At 36.3% G+C, this 20,932-nt stretch overlaps 3 protein-coding genes across 3 annotated transcripts; 1 reads left to right on the top strand and 2 right to left on the bottom strand.

The window, feature by feature from the left end:
• Window positions 1-297: 297 nt before the first annotated feature.
• Window positions 298-4,910, bottom strand: LOC132177733 (probable uridine nucleosidase 2). The gene is made up of 9 exons (XM_059590175.1): window positions 4,745-4,910; window positions 4,125-4,240; window positions 3,878-3,937; window positions 3,069-3,254; window positions 2,882-2,986; window positions 2,303-2,399; window positions 1,430-1,537; window positions 1,034-1,169; window positions 298-720 (listed from the first exon to the last, which is right to left on the bottom strand). The coding sequence occupies exons 1-9, from the start codon at window positions 4,791-4,793 to the stop codon at window positions 612-614; spliced, it is 966 nt and encodes a 321-aa protein (XP_059446158.1). The 5' UTR covers window positions 4,794-4,910; the 3' UTR covers window positions 298-611.
• A 1,425-nt stretch (window positions 4,911-6,335) lies between these two features.
• Window positions 6,336-6,842, bottom strand: LOC132178227 (uncharacterized). The gene has a single exon (XM_059590675.1). The coding sequence runs from the start codon at window positions 6,840-6,842 to the stop codon at window positions 6,336-6,338; it is 507 nt and encodes a 168-aa protein (XP_059446658.1).
• An 8,070-nt stretch (window positions 6,843-14,912) lies between these two features.
• On the top strand, window positions 14,913-17,304 carry LOC132178804 (uncharacterized). Its single transcript, XM_059591359.1, has one exon. It carries the CDS (start codon window positions 14,989-14,991, stop codon window positions 17,044-17,046), a length of 2,058 nt encoding a protein of 685 aa, XP_059447342.1. The 5' UTR covers window positions 14,913-14,988; the 3' UTR covers window positions 17,047-17,304.
• The last annotated feature ends 3,628 nt before the right edge of the window (window positions 17,305-20,932 follow it).

Below are 20,932 nucleotides of genomic sequence, written 5' to 3'. Positions count from 1 at the left end.
GTTGCCGAGAAAATGAAAATATTATAATATTTTTTACTAAAATTTTAGACGAAATTAGTAGATATCGTTTGAATTTAAACAAGGTAAATCAATTGACGTCATTTAAATTTAGATGATGTCAAAATGCACGTCGTTTAAATTAAGCGACATCATCTAATTTACGTCGTTTTGGTAAATTCTAGTCTACTTTCTGTACAAAAAAGCGACGATCGAGGAAAAATTTTCCCGACTCCGAGTACGGGCAAATGACATACTACGAGAAATTAACGCCAAGAGTTAACAACGACAAGAAATCCCTGTAATCAACAGTTGGACTTGAGGTAGAATTTCAACAGTTGTTGGATCAGCAGGAGATCATTATTACAAGAAAAATAAAATTATAATCTTATTGTTGTCAATAGATGGATGAATACTGGGGCAGTGACCAAATCAGATGCCCCTATGTGAAATATAACCACAGAAAACCAGCAAGTACTCAACCAATGTGATGTGGGATATATCTGAACTGAAATCAAAGGCAAATAGTTGCACCCAATATAGCTATATGAACATGGTTGGGGACTGTTTTTTGAATGAAGTTTCCTGAATTATTGATCACTCCTTCGAATACTTCAGGAATCCATAAGCCGCTCCATGATCAATTTCACAACGGCGGGAGCATTAACGGTGACCGCAACCTTCACCGTAGGTTTATCAGTCCATTCAGTTTCTTCACCAAACCTAGTTCATTGCAAAGAAGGTAGAAACAAATGAGTCCGTGCATTCAGAAGATTTTATCTTATTTTCCTTTTCTTTTAAAATGACTCTTATTTACTTTTATTATCATTTGTAATAATGATTTCAGGATATCAAGAAACAATCTTAACTCAATACTGTTTTAATCATCCGACCCATGAGTACATCAGCACCCCTTCATCTTACACAAGAATGGCATTCGAATGCAACACGAATCAAACACTAAATCATTTCAGCCATGTGGTCTGCAAAAGGCACAGCTCAATCCCTGCTGATTTAAGTGGAAGAAAGGTCATACCTTTTATGTTTGTTGTATAATATTGTTACTCCCCTTGTGATGCCAGAGGTCTGGACTCTAACGACACCCTCTGTGTAAGTGAAAAGTGAGGGATCAATAGCTGCAAGTAAGACTGCTGGATCATGAAGGTAAACTCCTACAACAAGATGAAAACTAGCATCAGTCAGTAAATGATAACCTACCAACTTCTCAGCATCATTAACTCGTTTAAAAATGGATTGGTCGCTCAAGACCTTTGGTCTCTGCCCGGACCCGATGAAACAAATGGGACCACTTCTTATGGACTCATTGAGAATGATTATGATATAGTTCTAAAATAATAAATAATTATAATTAAAAAAGAAGAAGAAGAAAAAATAATGATTCCCATTCCTCAATGTTTTGAATTAAACAAACCTTTTGTGCCGTATGCATCACGATGATAAGAGAAGTACACCTCTAAGATTTTGCACAAGTACTGAGCAAATTTTCCATCTGAACTTGCCAACTTTTCTCTATCAGCATCTATAATGTGCCAAAATTGAAGAAAGATCACAAAGTGAAAGAAGAAAACAAATAGAATCATGTAAGAATTACAATTTTGAACTTTTTATTTCAAAATTTTATTTGGCAACTCGACCAAAAAAGCTACAATATTTTTTACTTTGTTAAGGGTATGGGGAACAGAGAGAACCATCTGGGATAAAGGTCATGGATATGGTTTTTGAATAAGAAATGTAACTTCTCAAAAGAACAAAGATGCATATTTCTTAATGTTTTTATACAATCTATAGCAGCACCAATTGGTGGGAATAAGATTTTTTTTTCCCGAAAGTTCAATCGATTTTAGATCATTTATGAGAAATTCTATACCTTTGAGAATATTCACTATCTTAGAATGACAAGATTGCTATTGGTTTGATGATGAAATAATTGACAAAAGAAACCCTGGGTGATAATTATTAAAATCATCAAAGTAGGTTTTCAAAATAGGATGGAACCTAATTCAATAGGCTAAAATTCATCTAAATGATAAAAGAAGTAGACTTCTTTTTTTCAATGAGTAAGAGAAATAGAAAATTGTAACAATTGGAGGATTCTCAGTCTCATTGAAGACAAGGCTCTAAATTTACCAACTGCGGAATAGAATCCATATCATTGAACAGAACTATTAGGATATGAGTTAGAAGGCAATGATATGATTCTAATATATAGAAAATGGTTGATATATCTTCATTCATATACAAAATTGTGAATAACAACGAGTAGCACAAATTTGCCTAAGAGTACCTGACAAGACAACTTGATGAGTAACATTTATTCCCACAGCTAACACATCTGCTCCACTTGTAAAAACAATATCTGCAGCATCTGGATCGCCAAAAATCTGGTCACCAAATATAAGTGTTAGAAAGGGAGAGATGGGGGGAGGTGCATGTGGGTGAAGGGACCAGTCAAGGACAGCGGTAAAAGATCTATTCAAATAAAAATGACACAGATTGCTCCCATAAACTTTACTTCCAAAGATTTTTCTGAGATAATAAGTTCAAGGAGATAGTAACATATAAGAACAGGTTTCTAAGATTCTGAGGACAAAGGTCTCTGCTCTTGATAAGTTCAAGAAGAGAGTAACTCATCAGATCAAGATTTCTAAGATCAAAGACAAAGGTATCCACTCACTCTCCGTCCTGCTCTTCCTAAGTAGGGCAGATAGAACTTTGAGCCACATAAAACTGGCATGACCATAACCTCATTTGCGGGTTTTGATGGGCAAGCAAGTCTAACAAATCATTGAGCTACATACATTATAATTATATGAGTTGGAGTTTCAGAAATCAGAGCCGAATACATAGATTTTGAGCAACTTACATTGGCCTCTGCAGCTGGGTTCACATTCCCATTTACCCCAAAAGCACCACCAAGAACAACAATTTGCCCAATATTCTTTAAAAATGAAGGATCTTGTTGAATAGCCTATACCAATGGGTAATCTGATTTGAAACATAATCGATAATATTCAATATTAGAGACCACATAAATCATCAGGAAATCTAACCAATGCAATATTTGTAAGTGGGCCCAATGCCACCACTGTAATTTTCCCAGGATAAAGGGCTGCTTGCTCAATGAGAAAAGCAACTGCTGACTGCTCAATTGGCTTTCCTTTTGGTGGGGAGAAATTTTGGTTGCCAAGTCCATCCACACCATGGACAAAATCAGCAATACGAAGTTTTGTACCTTTCTGCCAAACAAACAAAGATGAAATGAATTGATGAACCAGAAAATTCAAGTCGTACATCACTGTCTACTTGTACTTGAATATTTCATGAGTAAAAACAGTGGCAGCAGAGTTGCAATATGTGACCGAAAATACAAAATCTACAATAGAAATTCTGCTTGGAACAAGTTTAGCTGCTGTCATGTAAACTTGAAGTCAGCTTCTTCAGGGAGGTGACCAACTTAAAATGATTTTTCCAACGGACTATGATTTTTGTTGCAACAAATGAAGCGGAAACAAATCCTTCAAAGAAAAGGGATGGCATGTTACTGTAATCATTTAGAATACTATCTAGACACGGATGACATGTGATAAAGCAGTATGAGTTAGACGAATAGATGCTTTCAGTCATCATGAGGCATATAAGTGAGAGTATTATGGGACAACACACATTCCCAATAGATTTCCCTACATATTTTCCAGATGCAAGAACAAACTGGTCTTCTAAACTACTAAAATAGTTACAATGAATATACACAATCACATAAGAAAAAGAAAAGCCGCTCAAAGATAGAAGTCATGAAATTGTCAGAAGATTCAAATCTGAGCCACTACTCCATAGGATAATGTTTTCAGTCTGTACATACAGTAATTGTGACATGAGATCCTTCAGCCACCGGGATATCAGTTCTCCCTGCAACTTCAAGCTACATCATAAGCATATGAGAAGAGTTAACACAGTTACCAGCAAAAGAAAGATAAAAGGGCAATTCAAATAGTTCGCCTGAAAAAAAAAAAAAAAAAAAAACTAATTCAGCTAATTAAATGGTACGATGAAGAATAACACGTATAGATTCAAAATGCCACAAATGGAATAAACCCCATTAACTATACCAAATGCAAGGCATTTCTCGTGGCCAGTGTCGTATAAACATTCCCATATATAGTTGTAAGTCCAATCACCTCCACCTCTGGCGACCGTAATGCCAGAAAAATGGCCATGGCATCATCTGCATGCATCACCAATTCACATAACTTCACAAAAAATGATTAAAATAGAAAAGATCATAAATTGCTAATGAAACACATTAATCCAATTGCAAATTTGCGTGGAGCAATTTCGTTTCCTGGGGCACCATATCGTTTAAAGTCCAAAAACTAATAGGATTTCAGACAACTGTACTCTCAGAAACAAAAGACCATAAATTTGAATGGAACCCATTTAGCCAATTGGAAAACTGAATGAAGCCATCTGATTTTCTGGGGTTCCAAATGATAAAAAGCCCGTGATTTGATTAGAATCCCAATTCATTTTCCGGCTGCTGTATTCTCTCAGTCAAAGAAACAGAGCATGCCTGACTTCTTTGAAAAGAAATCTTTGAATCACGTGGCTATCAAAATAGGCAAAAGAATCCATGAAACGTAGAAATCTCGGACGCCCAGATGATTTTTCTAAGGTCCAGAAATTTGTTCAAAGAAAACGGGATTCATTGGGAAAATAAAAGCTGGCTTACCAATGCCAGGGTCGGTGTCGATGATGATCTTCTTTGGTTGAGCTGCCATGACGTATGATCCGAACTGGGTAGTACTACTGCGGATTCACTGATCGATAGTAATTTATTCTGGGGGTATGTATATGTACTGGGAAAGTGATCGGTAGTTGGAAATCGCATCGTCAAAGATTTTAAGGTGCTGGAAAGGTGTATATGATGTCAATATTAAAATATTTTTAAAGAAATTTAATATTATAAAAGGGCAATTCTAATTGTTCGCCTAAAAACAATATCCAATTCAGGTAATGAAAATGGTACAACGAAGAATAACTCTCTGTATTATCTTTCTATTTCAGTGAAATATTACTTGATTATTCATATCTCTGGCTGGAACCCATCAAACACGTATATTCAAAGCGCCACAAATGGAATGAACCTCATCAACTATACCAAATGTAAGGCATTTCAGGTGGCCAGTGGTGTATAAACCCGTATTTATAAACATTCCCCTGCTTTTTTCATCCCTTATTTTAATTGTGTTATGTAGATTTAATGGTTTTATTATTATTATTATTATTATTATTATTATGCGACATGTCCACATAAGAGAAGAAAAATTGATGAGAAGGATTTGAACTAGCAACCTCGGTTTTATGACGTGTGATTTCCAGCCAATTATTAAATATCTCAGATATGCCATTTTCACATTCCGTTACATTTACTCAGAAAACATTAGACGGGCAATCCTTCAGTTAGTTACCAGTTAACTTAATATAAAGAATTGTCATTAACCCTACCAAAATAGTCAAAGGTTTGTTTTGGAGACGTTACACGAAGTAACCATATGTTCAAAATGGTATCTATTTTAGATGCATACCTCAGTCAATACACATCGTAACCAATCACGGGATGGACATGTGAGATAATTGATTAGTCAACACATAATAAATTTATGATTTTATCCCCAAATTAAAAAAATAAAGTAAAAAATAAAACCCGAAAAAAAAAAAGAGAGCATCCTCACCAGATGAGGAAAATGATTATCTCCATTTCAAATTCCCTCAATTTCTTTTATTTAGTTCATTTTGAAGGGTAGTATTGTCCAAAAGTTTAATAATAGAAGTGCATTAAATGTTCTACTCTTCAAAATGCACTAAATGTAAGAAATAGAGGGAATTTGAAATAGAGAGAATCATTTTCCACCGGATGAAGAGCGATTGAGTGAGAAGTGACCTCTCATTAATGGAGTGAACTCCATTTTTATACTTTTTATATACATTTGTAACCAACTATTCATAATTGTTGGATGGTGGTCTACTGGTCTTAAAATCCACCTATGAGTGAAAGAAAATTGGCATAGAGAAGTGAAAGTATGTGTAACATTATTTTCATAATTATATTTATTTTTATAATTTTAATATAATAATGAATGTTCTAAAATAGGTTTTATCATACAACTCTTTACTATTGGATATTTGGTTTATAGATAATAGTTGGATCAGATTTAATTTGACCGTAAAATCTTTACAATTGATGACCAATTTGAGGACAAAGACAAGGTTGATTGTTTTTTTTTTTTTGAAAATAATAATTCACTTCTCATTTATCAAAATCAGGCTGAAGCAATTTGCTCCGCTTGAATAATATCACAGATACAATCGAGTATCCCATCCCTCCATACACAGTCTACGATATGTCTGGTTGCCATTTTAGCAAGTATATGTGCTGCACCATTTACATTCCGGCGTACATAATTGGGTTTCCAATTCATCAGAGAGGTTAAAATTAGTTTTGCATCCTCTACTAGTTGTCCATACCTGCTTCCATTTTGATCCCCATTCTGTAGCGCCTGTATAATTTTCTGTGCATCTCCCTCTATAAGGACATTGCTCACATCCATTTCTTTGCAGAACTGGGCTGCTCTTATTGTAGCCATCACTTCTACAGTAGTCGGATCTAGCCAGCCCTTTTTCGTAAAACTCCCAGTGGCAAGGACCCCTCCATCATGATCTATGAGGATTAATCCTACCCCCATCCTCCCATTTTTTCCATCCACAGCCGCATCACAATTGATCTTGTACCACCCCTGAGGAGGTCTCGTCCACTTTTTGATTTCCATCTCTTGGTTGACTTCTTCCTCATTTTGTGGTGCATTACACCTTTTAAAATCCTCCACTGCCGCATGTGCCGATCCGCTTACTTCATTTGGGGGTGTGAACAGACCCTCATGGATCCACCTATTCTTGCGAAACTAGATTTTCCTCGCTATTTCCACAAAAATGGTGAATTCTTCTCCCTGGCTTTTCTGAAAAATACCCTCCGCCAATAGCAAAAAATCAAAAGGTGGGGGGACAAATTTTTGGAATAGCCGTAGCCCCACACTCCACACATCCATCGACGATGGACAAGCCCAGAGTATATGAAAAATAGTCTTAGCTTCAAGCCCACTTATGGAACATTTTGGATCATCAACAATTTTCCTCTGAACGAGATTATCTCTAGTCAGCAAAAGATTGTGACATGCTCGTCACATGAAGTTTTTACCCGGATTGGCCATTTTCAAGCTCTATATACCCTGCCAGATTGGCATGTCTCCCATCCGTCGTGAACTTTCAGCCTTATAAGATGGAGAAATGCTTCACCTCATTAAAAATATAATCTTTTAGCCATAAATTTCTATGTGGCATCAATTTTTTTTTTTGTTTTTGTCTTTTTCCCTTCCAATAGCACCTTCTCTCTCCACTGTCAGCTAAAACTTTTTGTTTCTTCATTTTTCTCCTCTTCACTCCATTTCTCACTCTCGCCATTTTCTCCCTCTCTCAGACGCTCTCTCTCTCTGTTTCTCCCTCTTTGAGCTCTCATCGGTGTTGGTTGACTGGGTTCGGAAGCGGCGGTGGTTTGGGTCCGGCGGAAGTTTTGCTCAGAAGATGTCATCGGCTTGGATCCGGTAACGGTGTTGGTTTGGGCCCCGGCGGGGGTTTTTGCCTAGAAGACGCCGGAAACTTGGCTCCAGTAACGACGTTTTTTTGGGTCCCAGCGGGGGTTTTGCCTAGAAGACGCCGATAGTTTGGCTTCGGCTGGTTTCCGTTTTGGTGTTTTCCATTTTGGGTTCTTTCTTTGTCTGTTTGGTGTTTTCTGTTTTGGGTGCTTTCCGTTTTGGGTTTTTTTTTTTTTTTAATGGTAGCTGGATAGTATGATGGTTATTGCTGATTTGAAGAATTGATTTTGGGATGTTATTACTTTTGGGGATTTTGGTGTGGAAGGGCCGAATTAGGGGTGATGGTTTGATTTTTTGCCTACCATTTCCTTTGATTGCTTAAAAAATTTTCCCAGAATCATATGGTATCATAATTTCTTCTGGTTTAGTAGAACAAATGGCACTATAAATCCATTTTGGATTTGTTGGTTTGAATGTCCACAAGATTCAAAAGGTTGCAGATAAAAAAAAAAACAAACAAAAAAAACAAAAAAGGTTGCAGATGCTGTGATGGTTATTGCTGATTTGAAGAATTGATTTCTACCATCAGATATGGCAGAGGCTTCAACTTACAGACATGAACAAAAGTTTCTTTTCACTCCGTTTCCATCATCAGATAAGGACTTACTCTATAAACACAAAACATGAAAGTCTCAAACGTTAATTGAGATCCTCCATTGTGCAGAACATAACAATTGGGCAAATCATTCATAGAACCCACTTTCTGATAGAACAAATGAACCAACAATAACTACATAAGCCAAAATGACAAATGTTTTCCTTCATTACAAAAATAAAACTAAACTCATGGATGAAACAGCCTCAACCCAAAAAGAGAAACACCCTCACCAATAAGTTATTGGCATATTACATGATCTTGGAACAAATTACATGTATCAGACGATGGATACTTGAGAGCTCATCACTAGTAATTGTAGGCAAGTATTGTTGATGGTTGAGAAAGCCATAAACTTCATTGAGGATTGGTTGCACATGCACTGCAATCATTGGGTCTGTTGGGATTATGGCATTTGCAACGTCTATCATCCAACCAATTTTTTGGGGAATGTTGTCATTGATACCATATATTAGATGCCGCAAAAGGTAAAGCAATACTAATTTGCTCAAAGGAAGAGGATCTATAGATAAGATACACTGTAGATCAACCTAAAAAAAGAAACATCAATAACAAATGGTTGCAGCGAGTATACTTTAATAAGTAACATAACGTAGTGATAAATTTGTAAACCTGAGAGCATAATGAGTATACAATAGACACATCACTTATTCGCAAGGCTGCATCAAAAGCTTCTTCATACTTGTGTTGGCTGACTAATTTTGAGAACTCATTGGTTGGATCCACCTAACGCGCACATTAACAAATTTAAATAAATGCAAAATCATAATTAAACACATGTGAAATCGTCATATTTCAGTAAATCACCTGAGTGTTGATGAACTGGTCATGCTGATCACCAGTTGTAGGAGGCAATGAAGGTTGGCAAGTTTTGACATCATCTTGCTTTGCTTTGGAATTCTACAGTTAATAAATATTTGTGTAAAGTGTACAGTTAAGCAATGATTGATTTTGCAAGTAAAAAGAAAAAAAATTATGAACCTTATTTCTTTGTCCTTTCTTTTTGACATTATTGCTGCTTGATGCCTTCTTTTCTAATTAAGATTTGTTGGCCGCTTTCTTTACAATAGGCACCATCTTACCTTGTGATTTTTGGATACTTTCTCTATAGCAGGTACCGTTCTTGGTAACCGTGGTCTCCTTAGACGTTTAATCTTAACAGGAGAAAGCACATTTCTAGACTTTAAGGCACGATATTTCTCATTTAACATATCAAGATTTTTCATCACTTCCATGGAATATTCCACACTTTCTAAAGTAAGCGATGCTAATTCTTCAAATTTCACGAACATTTTGTCATATCTTTGGGCACTAGAGCTACTCACAAACACATCATTACTACTCTTAATCAAAGTATATTTTCGCTTTATATCCTTCCTCCATATGTCAAGAATATATTTTGGTGGCAACATTGTAACTTTCTTTGTCACTAGAACCGAAATAGAATGCTTGCATATGATACCTCCGAATTCAAAGTTTGCACAAGTGCACTTCATTTCAAATTTGTCTTCATTGAAGAAAACAATAAATGTTTTGTCGGTCATGTGGTTTTCATGAGGTTGACAAGTTTCAACTACTTGATAGGTAGAAATTGCACCTTCACTTTTAAGAAGAGAATTGTTACAATGCACACTTGTCGCAAATTGTTCGTGAACTTCTTTGAACTTTGCATTTGTGTAAACATATTGAAATTGTTTCTCTAAAGACAGATTGGTTGCACATGGAATTGTGCGATTACAACAATCGAAATCAGAACGCGCCTCATTCTCAACCATTTTTCTCAAAGCATTATCAAACGGATCAACATATTCCTTTAGTGTGGTTTATGAATGCACGTAATCATCAAAAAGGTATTCATGCTTTCACTCTGCTGCGTTGTAGTCATTCCCACCCAAAATGTATCTTTCATATATATTGGCGCCCAAAAAGTCCGTTCACTATATAATCCATTCAACCACGAGTTATTATGAAGCTGATAACTCTAAATTAATTTTTTCCAATTTTCCTCAAATTCATCAACGGTAAAAGAATCATACACACAAGTATTTAAGGCACTCTTAATATCTTCGTAATGATCATGTGCACCAAACTTTTTCAGAAAATTTTCTCATAATGTGCCATAAACAATATCTATGTCGAGTTCTTGGAAAAACTCCAGCAATTGCATTTTTCATTGCCCTAGCCTAATCCGTTAAAATTGCACTTGGAGCACGGTACTTCATGCACTTCAACCACAACTCAAACAACCAAACAAATGTGTCTGTATTCTCGTTTAATAGTAGTCATGCCCCAAAAAGTATTGACTGATCATAATGATTCACTCCTACAAAAGGAGCAAATGGCATGTCATACCCATTTGTCAAGTAGGTCGTGTCAAATGTAATGACATCCCCAAAGAATTCATGCACTGCCCTACTTCATGCATCAGCCCAAAACACATTTCGCAACCTAACATCATCATCTATGTCCATCACATAATAGAAGTCATTATTTATGTCTTGCATTCTTCTGAAATAATCACAAAGTGCTTGACCACCTCCTTTGCCAAGCCGAAACTCTCTTGCCTTGGCAATAAAATTTCAACAATCTTTCTCCCCAAAGGGAACATTCTCAAACCCTCACATTTCAACAACCAATGAGTTAAAATTCTTATTTAAACATATTCTAGATCTATCATTAAGATCAAGCCTTCTTTTTGTAGCATCATGAATGGTCTTAAAACACCTTAAAAACCTTGCTTTTTTTGGGCTTAAATGATGGTTATGCTCAATCACTACTTTACTCAAATACCACGTCCCATCATCCCATAAATTTGCACAAATCCTGGCCTTACACCCAGTTCTATTAGTTGTTGGTGTTGCTTTGGAAGCATTACTTTTGCTGCACCACTTTGAGCCATCACGAAGGCAAGTAAGGATCATATAATTTGGGTGACCATCTGGTGACTTTTTAATCATTCTTTTTAACACACCAAAGCCAACTTGCTTAGCATACTTCTTATAATATGAGATTACTATTTCATGTGAACTAAATGTCATGGACTTTTGTGGTTCTTCAACTTCATCATCTCTATCAATCATCTCGGGTAATACAACATTATCTTCGTTATCATCAAACTCTTCCACCAAATAAAGCACCAACATGTCTTCTTTATCCGTGTCATCATTTGGAATATGTGTACACAAAGATTCAACTTCATCCTCATTGTCCAAGCGTGAGCTTGAAATGCCCATTTAAGAGAAGAGAAGGTAGTCCCAATTAATCCTTCAAACGTATAATTAGTATAATTATTTGTCAAGAAGAAAATGTCCAAATGGAGTAATCATGCCTAACATCATTCCATACTTTTAACCCTTCATATCTTATAAATGAAATCCATTCATGTAAATTCCAAGAACCTGTCCATTCAAGTGCTTGAGTTGAACCAAAATCGTAAGCATCTGCTTAATCACTAAGCAAAGTAATCACCTCAATTATCCATAATCTTTTTCTTTTTTAAATTCAATTCATTATCCAACCCATATGTTCATCATCATTGAGTTTAGCTTGAACTTGCAAAGATAATCCCATTTTTCAGCAAAAAATTGTAAAGATAATCTCATATATGCACAGAAGAAACACAAAAAAAAAAAAAAAAAAAAAGAAGAAGGCAAAATCACATTGCAGTAAATCCCATTTTTCACCACTCAGCACAAGCATAAAATTATAGCAACATCATATTGAAGGAAAAAATCATATAGGAATGTTCAACGAATCATATTATAGTAAAAAAATAAAAATAATAAAATAAAAATCATACCAGATCCAAACCTCTGCCGTACCCAAACCAACACTGTTACCGGATCCAAGCCGATGGCGTCTTCTGAGAAAAACATCTGCCGAACCCAAACCACCAACACTTCCGAACCCAGTCAACCAACACTGGTGAGAGCTCGAAGAGGGAGAAACAGAGAGAGAGAGCGTCTGAGAGAGGGAGAAATGGAGTGAAGAGGAGAAAAAGGAAGAAACAAAAAGTTTTGGCTGACAGTGGAGAGAGAAGGTGCTGTTGGAAGGGAAAAAGACAAAAAAAAAAAAAAAAAAAAGAAGAAAAAATTGATGCCACATAGACATTTATGGCCGAAATATAGCATTTTTAATGAGGTGTAGCATTTCTCTATAAAATGTAGAGAGCTCTTTTGTAAGATGGTAGGCACTCCTAACTGTAAAAGAGCCCGACGCCATTCCCCTCCATATTTGCATATCTCGTTGGGACGAACTTCCAATCGGGATAGATTGTATTAATTGCACCTCCTCTTGTCTGAAGTTTTCTTGGAGCAAAGTATGGTTCCACCAACGTGTATCATCATCAATGAGAGCACTAACCATCGACTCTTTATTAAGGGTGATTGGTTGGGACTATACAGCATAGGTGGACGGCATTGGAAGCCACTTGTCCCCCCAATTCTTAACACTTGTACCATTCCCAATTCGCCATATTAACCCCTCTTTGAGTAACCCGCACGACCGTTGTATACTTCGCCATACATAGGATGGTTGGTGTCCTCTTTGGGCTTCAACAGTAGAGCTCCTCGGATAATATTTAGCCTTTATAATTCTGGAGACGAGACTGTCCTCATTCTTCAGAAACCTCCAACATTGTTTTGCCAGTAGAGCTTGATTAAAACAGAATAGGTCCCGAAATCCCATTCCTCTTTTCTTTTTTGACATTCCCAATTTTTTCCAACTCATCCAATGAATCTGTGACTCATTTGTCTGATGATCCCACAAAAACTTCTGCATGAGGGAGTTGATCTCCGTGCATAAGGGTTTAGGCATTAAAAAAACACTCATACTGTATGTGGGAATAGCCTGAATGATCGCCTTTAAAAGTATCTCCTTACCCGCTTGAGATAAAAATTTTAGCTTCCAGTCTTGAAGCCGTTTCCACACTCTATTTTTGATACTTTGGAAAGCCCGTGTTCGGGATTCAACCACTAATGCGAGTAGACCCAAATATGTATTGTATCGTTGTGTGGCTGGAATCCCTGAAGCTTCTAGGATTTGTGCTTTACTCTCCCTAGGGGTATTTCGACTAAAAAATTTGCCATTTTTTTTCTCGATTCAATCTTTGACCGGATGCTTTCTCATAGGTAGTTAATAAAGAGCTCAAACGCCTCCAGTGGCTAATATCCGCTTGACAGAACAACATGCTATCATATGCAAAAAATAAGTCATTTATCCGGGGCCCTCTCTTGGACGTCAGAACCCCTACTAATAAACCACTCTCATCTGCACGGGTCAACAGCGAACTAAGGGCTTCAGCACATAGTAGAAAAAGATACGAAGAGATGGGATCTCCTTGTCTTATACCTCAAGCGGGGAAAAACCTCCCAACCGGACTTCCATTTACCAAAACTGCATAGTTAGCTGTACGAACACACATCATGATTAACTTTATCCACTGTTCCACAAAACCCAATCTTTGCATCACTTTTTCCGAAAAACTCCACTCCACCTAGTCATAGGCTTTACTCATATCGAGTTTCACAACCATGCAACCTTTCTTACCATACATACGAGTGTGCATAGTATGAAGTGTCTCATAGGCTAAGAGAATATTATCCGTTATCAGCCACTCGGGTATAAACGCGCTTTGAGCTTGTGAGATAATATGTGGTAAAACCACCTTCAACCTATTAGCAAGCACCTTGGAAATACTTTTGTACAAGACATTACATAGGCTAATAGGTCGAAAATCCGAAACACACATAGCATGTGCACTTTTGGGAATCAAAGCAATATACGTGAAATGATCACTTATATCACTTATATCAAAGGCTTAAGCTGATAAAAAGATATAAATTTAATTATTTAATCAATACTTTAACATTTTCCCTTACGTGTGAGCTTGAACTTCTGTTTAATAAATGATACTCAATATGTATAATATTTTAATTAAATGGGGGTAATTGATGGAGTCAAAGTTCGAATTTATAACATTTCACTTTGATACCATGTTAAATAACCACTTATTATAAAAGCTTAAGTTGAATAAGGTAAATTTAATTATTTAATTTGTACTTTAACATTCACCATGTCAGATTTTGGGATTGACATGCTAAGCCTCAGCCCTGTGGTCCGTCCATTCTAATATCTTTTTCTCATTGCACAATGTTCTTTTTGTTTTTGTTTTGTATTTTTTTTTTTTGTCTTTTAATGTTAAAATCTGTTAAAAAATATCACAAAAGGTAGTTCAATCAGCTGAAGATCATAGCTTATAAAGCGAAAGTCCTTAATAATTTGAACAATAAATATTATTAAAGAGTTCATATAAATTTATTTGTTCAAGTAAATAATTGAATAATCTAAAATTTATTTAAGTCTTATATTAACTCTCGGCCCAAATAACAAGAAATAGCTTGGGGGCTTGGGCTTAATTGTGGTTATGGAGCTGAGAGACCTGGCTAATGAGTTGAGAGTCGTGGTAAATTACTCTTCTGGCCTCGGTTATCAGCGCAAGACAAGACAAAGGTAATTCACCAAATTGGAATAAAAGTGAGGGGTAAGTTAGCCAAAGCAAAAAAGTTGCCCCCCCTTCCCCTCCATTCATTTTTCAAATAATTTGGCAGCAACAGTACAGTACAGCAGTAGATCTCTGACTCTCTTTGCACAATGAACCGGTCGTTCTCGTCTAAGATCCCGACGAAACCCTCTCCGGCACTCGCACCGGCGAAGATCGAAGGGAGCAATAAGAGGAAGAAGAAGCAGAGTTCCCCTCGAAACCCATTGCAGGATCTCAATGCCTTTTCCAGCAGCATCAATAGCAATAGCAGTGAGGCTTCTTCTCTGTCAATTGAAGCTCCCGGAGGTTGCCTCAGGTTTTTTCGCTCGCACCATTCTTGTTCATCTTCTTCTTCGTCTTCTTCTAATTATAATTCGAAAACCCCTATTCAGAGACCCAAAACCCTCTCCAAGATCCCCAAATCTGCCCCTAATGCAAGGGTTTCAAAGATATCCAAATCTAAGCCCTCAAAGGAGAGCAAGCTGTCAAAATCAACTATTAAAGAAAACCCAGATGGACCCATATCACAGAAAGCTCATAAGCTCAAGAAAAACCCACCTTGCCTGTACCAGTGGCAATCTGGGAAAAAACCCAGTTCAAGAACTGCGGAAAAATTGGAAACTTCTTCCGTTCTGAAAAAAAGTGGCGATTCTGTGAATAAGCTGGCTAATGGGTCTGAAAAAGAAGGTCTCGTGAGGGTGGTTGGTGATGTAGGTGAGGCCACTGAGCTCAAACCACGGGGTGCTGATGCAACTTGTACTCCTTTGAGTAAGACAGCAAGTGGTTTAGGTTTGGATTGTGAAGTTGGTAAGGTTGTGGAGGAGAACTCAAACAAGAGCAATAGTAAGACACCTCCTGTTCAGGCCTCTGTGTCGCCTGAGATACAATGTGGAACATCCGTGGTGTCGAACACAATAACGCCTGCTTGTTATGGTGCTGGCCACATGATTTCTGGGGTCAGTGACAAGAGGAAGTGTAGGCCTAGAGGGGTTCTAACTGTAGGAGAAAATGATTTCGTCTTTGGTAAAGTTAAGCCTTTTGATAGTTTTGATGATGATGAAGGAAATGTTATAGGGATTGGTAATGATTCAATTGTGATCCCTGAACCTGCTGAGGCTTCAATGCATTGGCTTTTATCTCCATGTGATGAAGAGGGTGAGGAACGGAAGGAGAATTCTGAAAATGGGTCATGTAGATTTCGGAGATTAGGAGGGTCTGCCACCATACTCCATTCTCCTTCCTCACCTTCATCTGGTCATGGGTTTTCTTCAGATATATGTAACAATCGTAATACAACAACCACTACTAGTAGTAGTAGAAGAAGAACTTCTTTAATTTCTGCGAATGGACTTCCTGAATTGGAAGGATTAGCCATTATGTCTTCCCCCCATGCAAGACCTAGTTGGGAGGCTGTCATATTAAAAGAAGGTGGAGCAAACAGTTATGATCTTGAAGGTGAGAATTCTCCATTCTCCATGGACTCTTTCAATAGTGGAAATGTCATGCGAACTCCACAATCAGACTCAAGCTCAGGTAGACTTGTTGGCCTATCATGGTTAAATGAAGACATTTACAAGAAACAGCACTTTGAATCTGAACTCAATTCAGTGGCTGAAGTTCTTCAAATGACAGGCTTATCTCCCAACAACCATGTATCCATTGGAGATCCTGTTGATTCAAGCTTCCACTTTGATTGTCTAGCTACCTCTTCCCACTCCGTTGATCTGACCCAATTTCAGAAAGTTTTGGATGAACAGGCTTCTTGGCTTTCTAATTCTACTTCAGATAACGTCTCACAATCACAGATGAGAATATCATGGAGGGAAGGATTAATAAGCCAGATATATGAGATGGATGAATTCGATTGTTGCAGATGCTTGTCAGATGAAGAGGAAGATGCCAGAGGCTGCAGGGATGAACGGTTAAAATCCCACCGGAGTCCTGAGCCCATTGTTGATGTAACAAGTGATCAAATGTTAACAAGCAACTCCAGGTCTATTGAATTTGTAGATAATGAACCAAGAATTGACAGGAAAGGTAAAGAACAGTTTCCTTCTCAGATAATATGTTCCTGTGCAGAATCCATAAGCACTGATGGAGGTGGCCTTGTTGCTTCAAGGGATTCGGATTGGCCTCAATGCTATGAGAACCGCTTGTTTGAAGTATAATATTTTTATCTTCTCTCGAATGCTTCTAATCCAATTAGAGTAAGTCTGACTAACCTGAGTTCAAAGTGGTTTTTCTTGGCGGTGACTGAGAATTACTACTTGAGGACCACTCTTTTCTTTATTCTTTCAGTGTTTTGATTATTGTATTTTACTTCAATTTGCTCCAGTTAATTCTTAGCTATTCACTATATTATGTGGAATGCATTTTGAGTTCACCAGATCTATAGTGGATAGAAAATTCATTGGAAGCTTAGGAATTGCGCTAGTTTCAAAGACCAGATTGATTTTTTTTTTTTTCCAACCAATAGATAGAAGAGAATTATGTACTCAAAATGCAAATCTGTGGACCTCAAAAAAGAAAAAGAAGAATTCAACTTCTTTATGTTCCTAATTCATTATATTTGATAAGTTTCCAAAAAATGAACATAGAGAAAAGAATATGAGAATGTCACAATTGTCACAGCTAGTTGGAATTAGCATTTGAAACCTCAACTTACCATCTATGTCATGCAATTTAGTTACAAATCATTGTGGTACTGGAATTCTTGCTTGATGCTAGGCGTGGAAACTAGGTTGGCATTAATGAAAATCACATCTCCTTTGACAAATGGTAAGTGAGGGACAAAAGCCAATGGGGTTTATCTTAAATGGCACCTTCTCCCCCTAACAGAACATGGTGAGCAGTGAAGTCTAGGGTTCAAGATTCACTGATGCATGTATAACTTACAATAAAGAAAAGTTTACTTATTTCATCATCGTAATTATTATTTATACTATTATTATCGAAATCATTATATTATTGTTATTAAAAAGAATAATGTTACACTTCACACTTATTTTATCACACCACACACACTGTTGAGGTGGCATGAGCTGAATGGAGGTAGAAAATTTTGTTCTTTTAAGTAGTCATTCAACTTATGCCATGCTTAGCCGATGTGAGAAAATGGGCGTGAATAATAGAATTATTCTATTAAAAAAGTTCATGTTTACAAATTGCAATAGCCATTCTCTGTACTCCTGTAGTTACATAGATGTTTTTAGTAATCAATGTAGTTTGCCATTAAACATTCTCAATAATCCTTACTATTTCTCACTTCATTCAATACATTAGAATGTCCTCATATGTATGTTGCCAATCTATTACTTTATGCCATAATATAACTATATCTCTGCACAGGCCTTGAAAACTACGATCAAAACATAATAGAATTGAGGGGAGAAAATGAGTTAAAGCATTAGGAAGAAGTTCAAGCAGAAGCAATTGAGACAAGATGAAAGTAAGGGGCTGATCAGTATCCAATTCTATTCGATAAAATGCTGTGATTTGGAGTGGAAGGAAAAAATGGGTAAAATTTGATTAAGATTGAGGATTTGGGAAAAAATGGTCAAGGAGGGGAACGAGTATTCAAAGTGATTTGGTAATACTCCCGTCCCACATTGCGAATATGAATTGTTCATATGAAGTGGATAGATTTTAAAGGAGTTCATGAGTACTAAGTCCCACATTTCTTTTAGAGTGATAGTGCATATATAACTAATGTTTTTTTTTGAATTGTTATATAGGGACTTATGAGGGACAAATTATAACCCTCCAGTCCCACATTGAGAAAAGATGAATTGTTGTTCATATAGAGAAGTGGGTGTTTTTTATGTTGGGCTCTCTACTTCCAAGGCAAGGTAGGCGTGTATGGGCTGGTCAGTGTATAAATTGAATATGGGTTGAGAGGTTGAAAGTTCTGATAATGATATGAAGAAATATTTTTTAACGAGAAATGATTGGTGTCAATATTTTGTTCATATCATTTTACAAATCAACCATTAAATCTGTGGACTTATGTAGATCTCACATAAGTCAATAGTAAATCCCATAAATCTAATGGTTAGTATATTCAATTTGTTAAAAAATATGAAAAAAATATGATTAAATTATTGATACCAATCATTTCTCTTCTTTTTTTTATGAAGAAGAATGATGTTAAGTAGGAATGCGATACAGGAAAACATGAGTATGTGGACAAAAAGGTTAAAGAAATCCATCTGCCAGTCCAACTAAGATAGAATCATAGAACAAGCAACCTATTCATCCAACAAAGATCCAAACACTCAAAGTCGAACCAATTACTAGTGCAATTTTTTGTTGTGACGTGGGCGTGCAGAATAAGACAAACTAAAATGCATACGTGGGATGGGAAACATTCGACTCTAAAAGTTCCGTGTGCTCGGCGACATACCAGAAGTTAACTTTAGGGAAGCCATACGTAGGGACGGAGCCAAGAAATTTTATGGAAGGGGGCCAGCCAAATTTTTTTTTTTTTCGGTTCTTTAGAATTTTTTTATTAAAAAAATTTATTTTGGTTGTTTTTTATGAACTAAAGACTACCGTAAGGGCAAAAAAAAGTGGACATTTGAAAGTAAGGGCCAAAAAAAAAAAAAAACTTAGTGGGTATGGGCCAACAAAATTAAAAAAGGACTAAATTTTTATTGGATATGGCCAAAAAATTTAAAAATAACCAATTTTTTTTTGAATGGGTAAATGACTAAAATTAAAACTTTAAATTTACTTTTTTAATTTTTTAAATATTTTTTATTATTTTTTTATTTTGGGGGGACCATGGCCCACCCCAGTCCCCTCTCCCTCCTCTCTGCCCATACGCATGATTTTTTTTTTTTTTGTTTTTATTTGAGAGGGAGCCATCATTAATATATATATATATATATATATATATATATATATAAGAAAAAGTTACATATTTATATTTTTTTTTCCTAATAATAAGGGTAAGCCGATGAGGCCAATTGTGGTTATCTTACATGGATATGACCATAGTAGTACTTACTCTCCGGGAGCCGCACAAGAAGGGCCTAAACAGTAGGAACTGCAGGCGCTCCCTCAAGTCCGACTGAGTCATAGCTTGACCCAGTCCCATTAGGGCATCAATAGAAACCAAGGTTATTAATACTAATCAAGTATATGTGAGAGTTCTTCATTGTGGAGATTTGAACTCATGCCTTAGTACATGCCTAACCACTTAGGGGATTTTCTTAAGTTATTGAACCAAGTTACTTGATTTTGATAACCAGCTTTGCTTACTATATACTACTCACTATTTTCACTTGTAAAATTGTTGAATTTTATAGATATAGCTGTAGTGGGCGAGGAAGAGTCTTACAATCAACTAGATTACTGCTCCAAGGCTTAAGAAAGGTTTTAGCTTTTGAGGTAGGCTAAACTTTTGTAGTAAATAAGCCAAGTTTGGGGTTTTGCCATTGAGGCACCCTTTTTGTATATATGTGAAATATTAGTAGCAAGATGTACATGACAATGATATTTTTATATAAATGAAATTGGGTTTATCTTAAATTCATTTTCCTTCTTCAAAATTCTTACTAATTTAAGCTTTAGAGTAATTTCTGTTGACACACTCGACAAGTTATACTTGTGCCTACTCTCTTATCTTCATTGAAGAGTTCCTTGGTCTATAGATTGGACGTGATCAACTACATCAGCATGAATATCTAATGAGATGTTTAAAATTGTATTAAACACTGAAACGGGATCCACATTACAACTTGTTGAATTATAATATGAATTTCTGATCATGCAGTGAGTAATATTGTTTGGAACACCATGGAAATGACTTCTATCCTTCAATTGTTTTTTTTTTTTTTTTTTTTTTGTAAACTAGAAGAAAATAGTTTGCTTCAAGCATAAACTAAATGTCATTAAGCTTATCTACACCTTTTGCCTTGTCATCCTCAATCTTAGTTTGACATGATCAAGAACCGCACTCCACAATTTGCCTATTGGCTGTAATAATCATGTGGGTCCTACTATATCTTATTATATGGCAATTCTCTTAGTTGAAATTGGGTTATATTATTA

The sequence above is a fragment of the Corylus avellana genome, chromosome ca4, assembly GCF_901000735.1.
Source record: "Corylus avellana chromosome ca4, CavTom2PMs-1.0".
Lineage (NCBI taxonomy): Eukaryota > Viridiplantae > Streptophyta > Magnoliopsida > Fagales > Betulaceae > Corylus > Corylus avellana.
Note: the sequence above shows the minus strand (reverse complement) of the source record. Positions and strands in the feature narration are given on the sequence as shown.

Coding starts and splice junctions, on each gene's coding strand:
- LOC132177733 (XM_059590175.1), bottom strand. CDS start 4,793: ATGGCAGCTCAACCAAAGAAGATCATCATCGACACCGACCCTGGCATT. Junction 3,255..3,877: donor GATCTCATGTCACAATTACT/GTATGTACAGAC, acceptor TTTGTTTGGCAG/AAAGGTACAAAACTTCGTAT. Junction 2,400..2,881: donor ACCCAGCTGCAGAGGCCAAT/GTAAGTTGCTCA, acceptor TTTGGTGACCAG/ATTTTTGGCGATCCAGATGC.
- LOC132178227 (XM_059590675.1), bottom strand. CDS start 6,842: ATGGAAATCAAAAAGTGGACGAGACCTCCTCAGGGGTGGTACAAGATC.
- LOC132178804 (XM_059591359.1), top strand. CDS start 14,989: ATGAACCGGTCGTTCTCGTCTAAGATCCCGACGAAACCCTCTCCGGCA.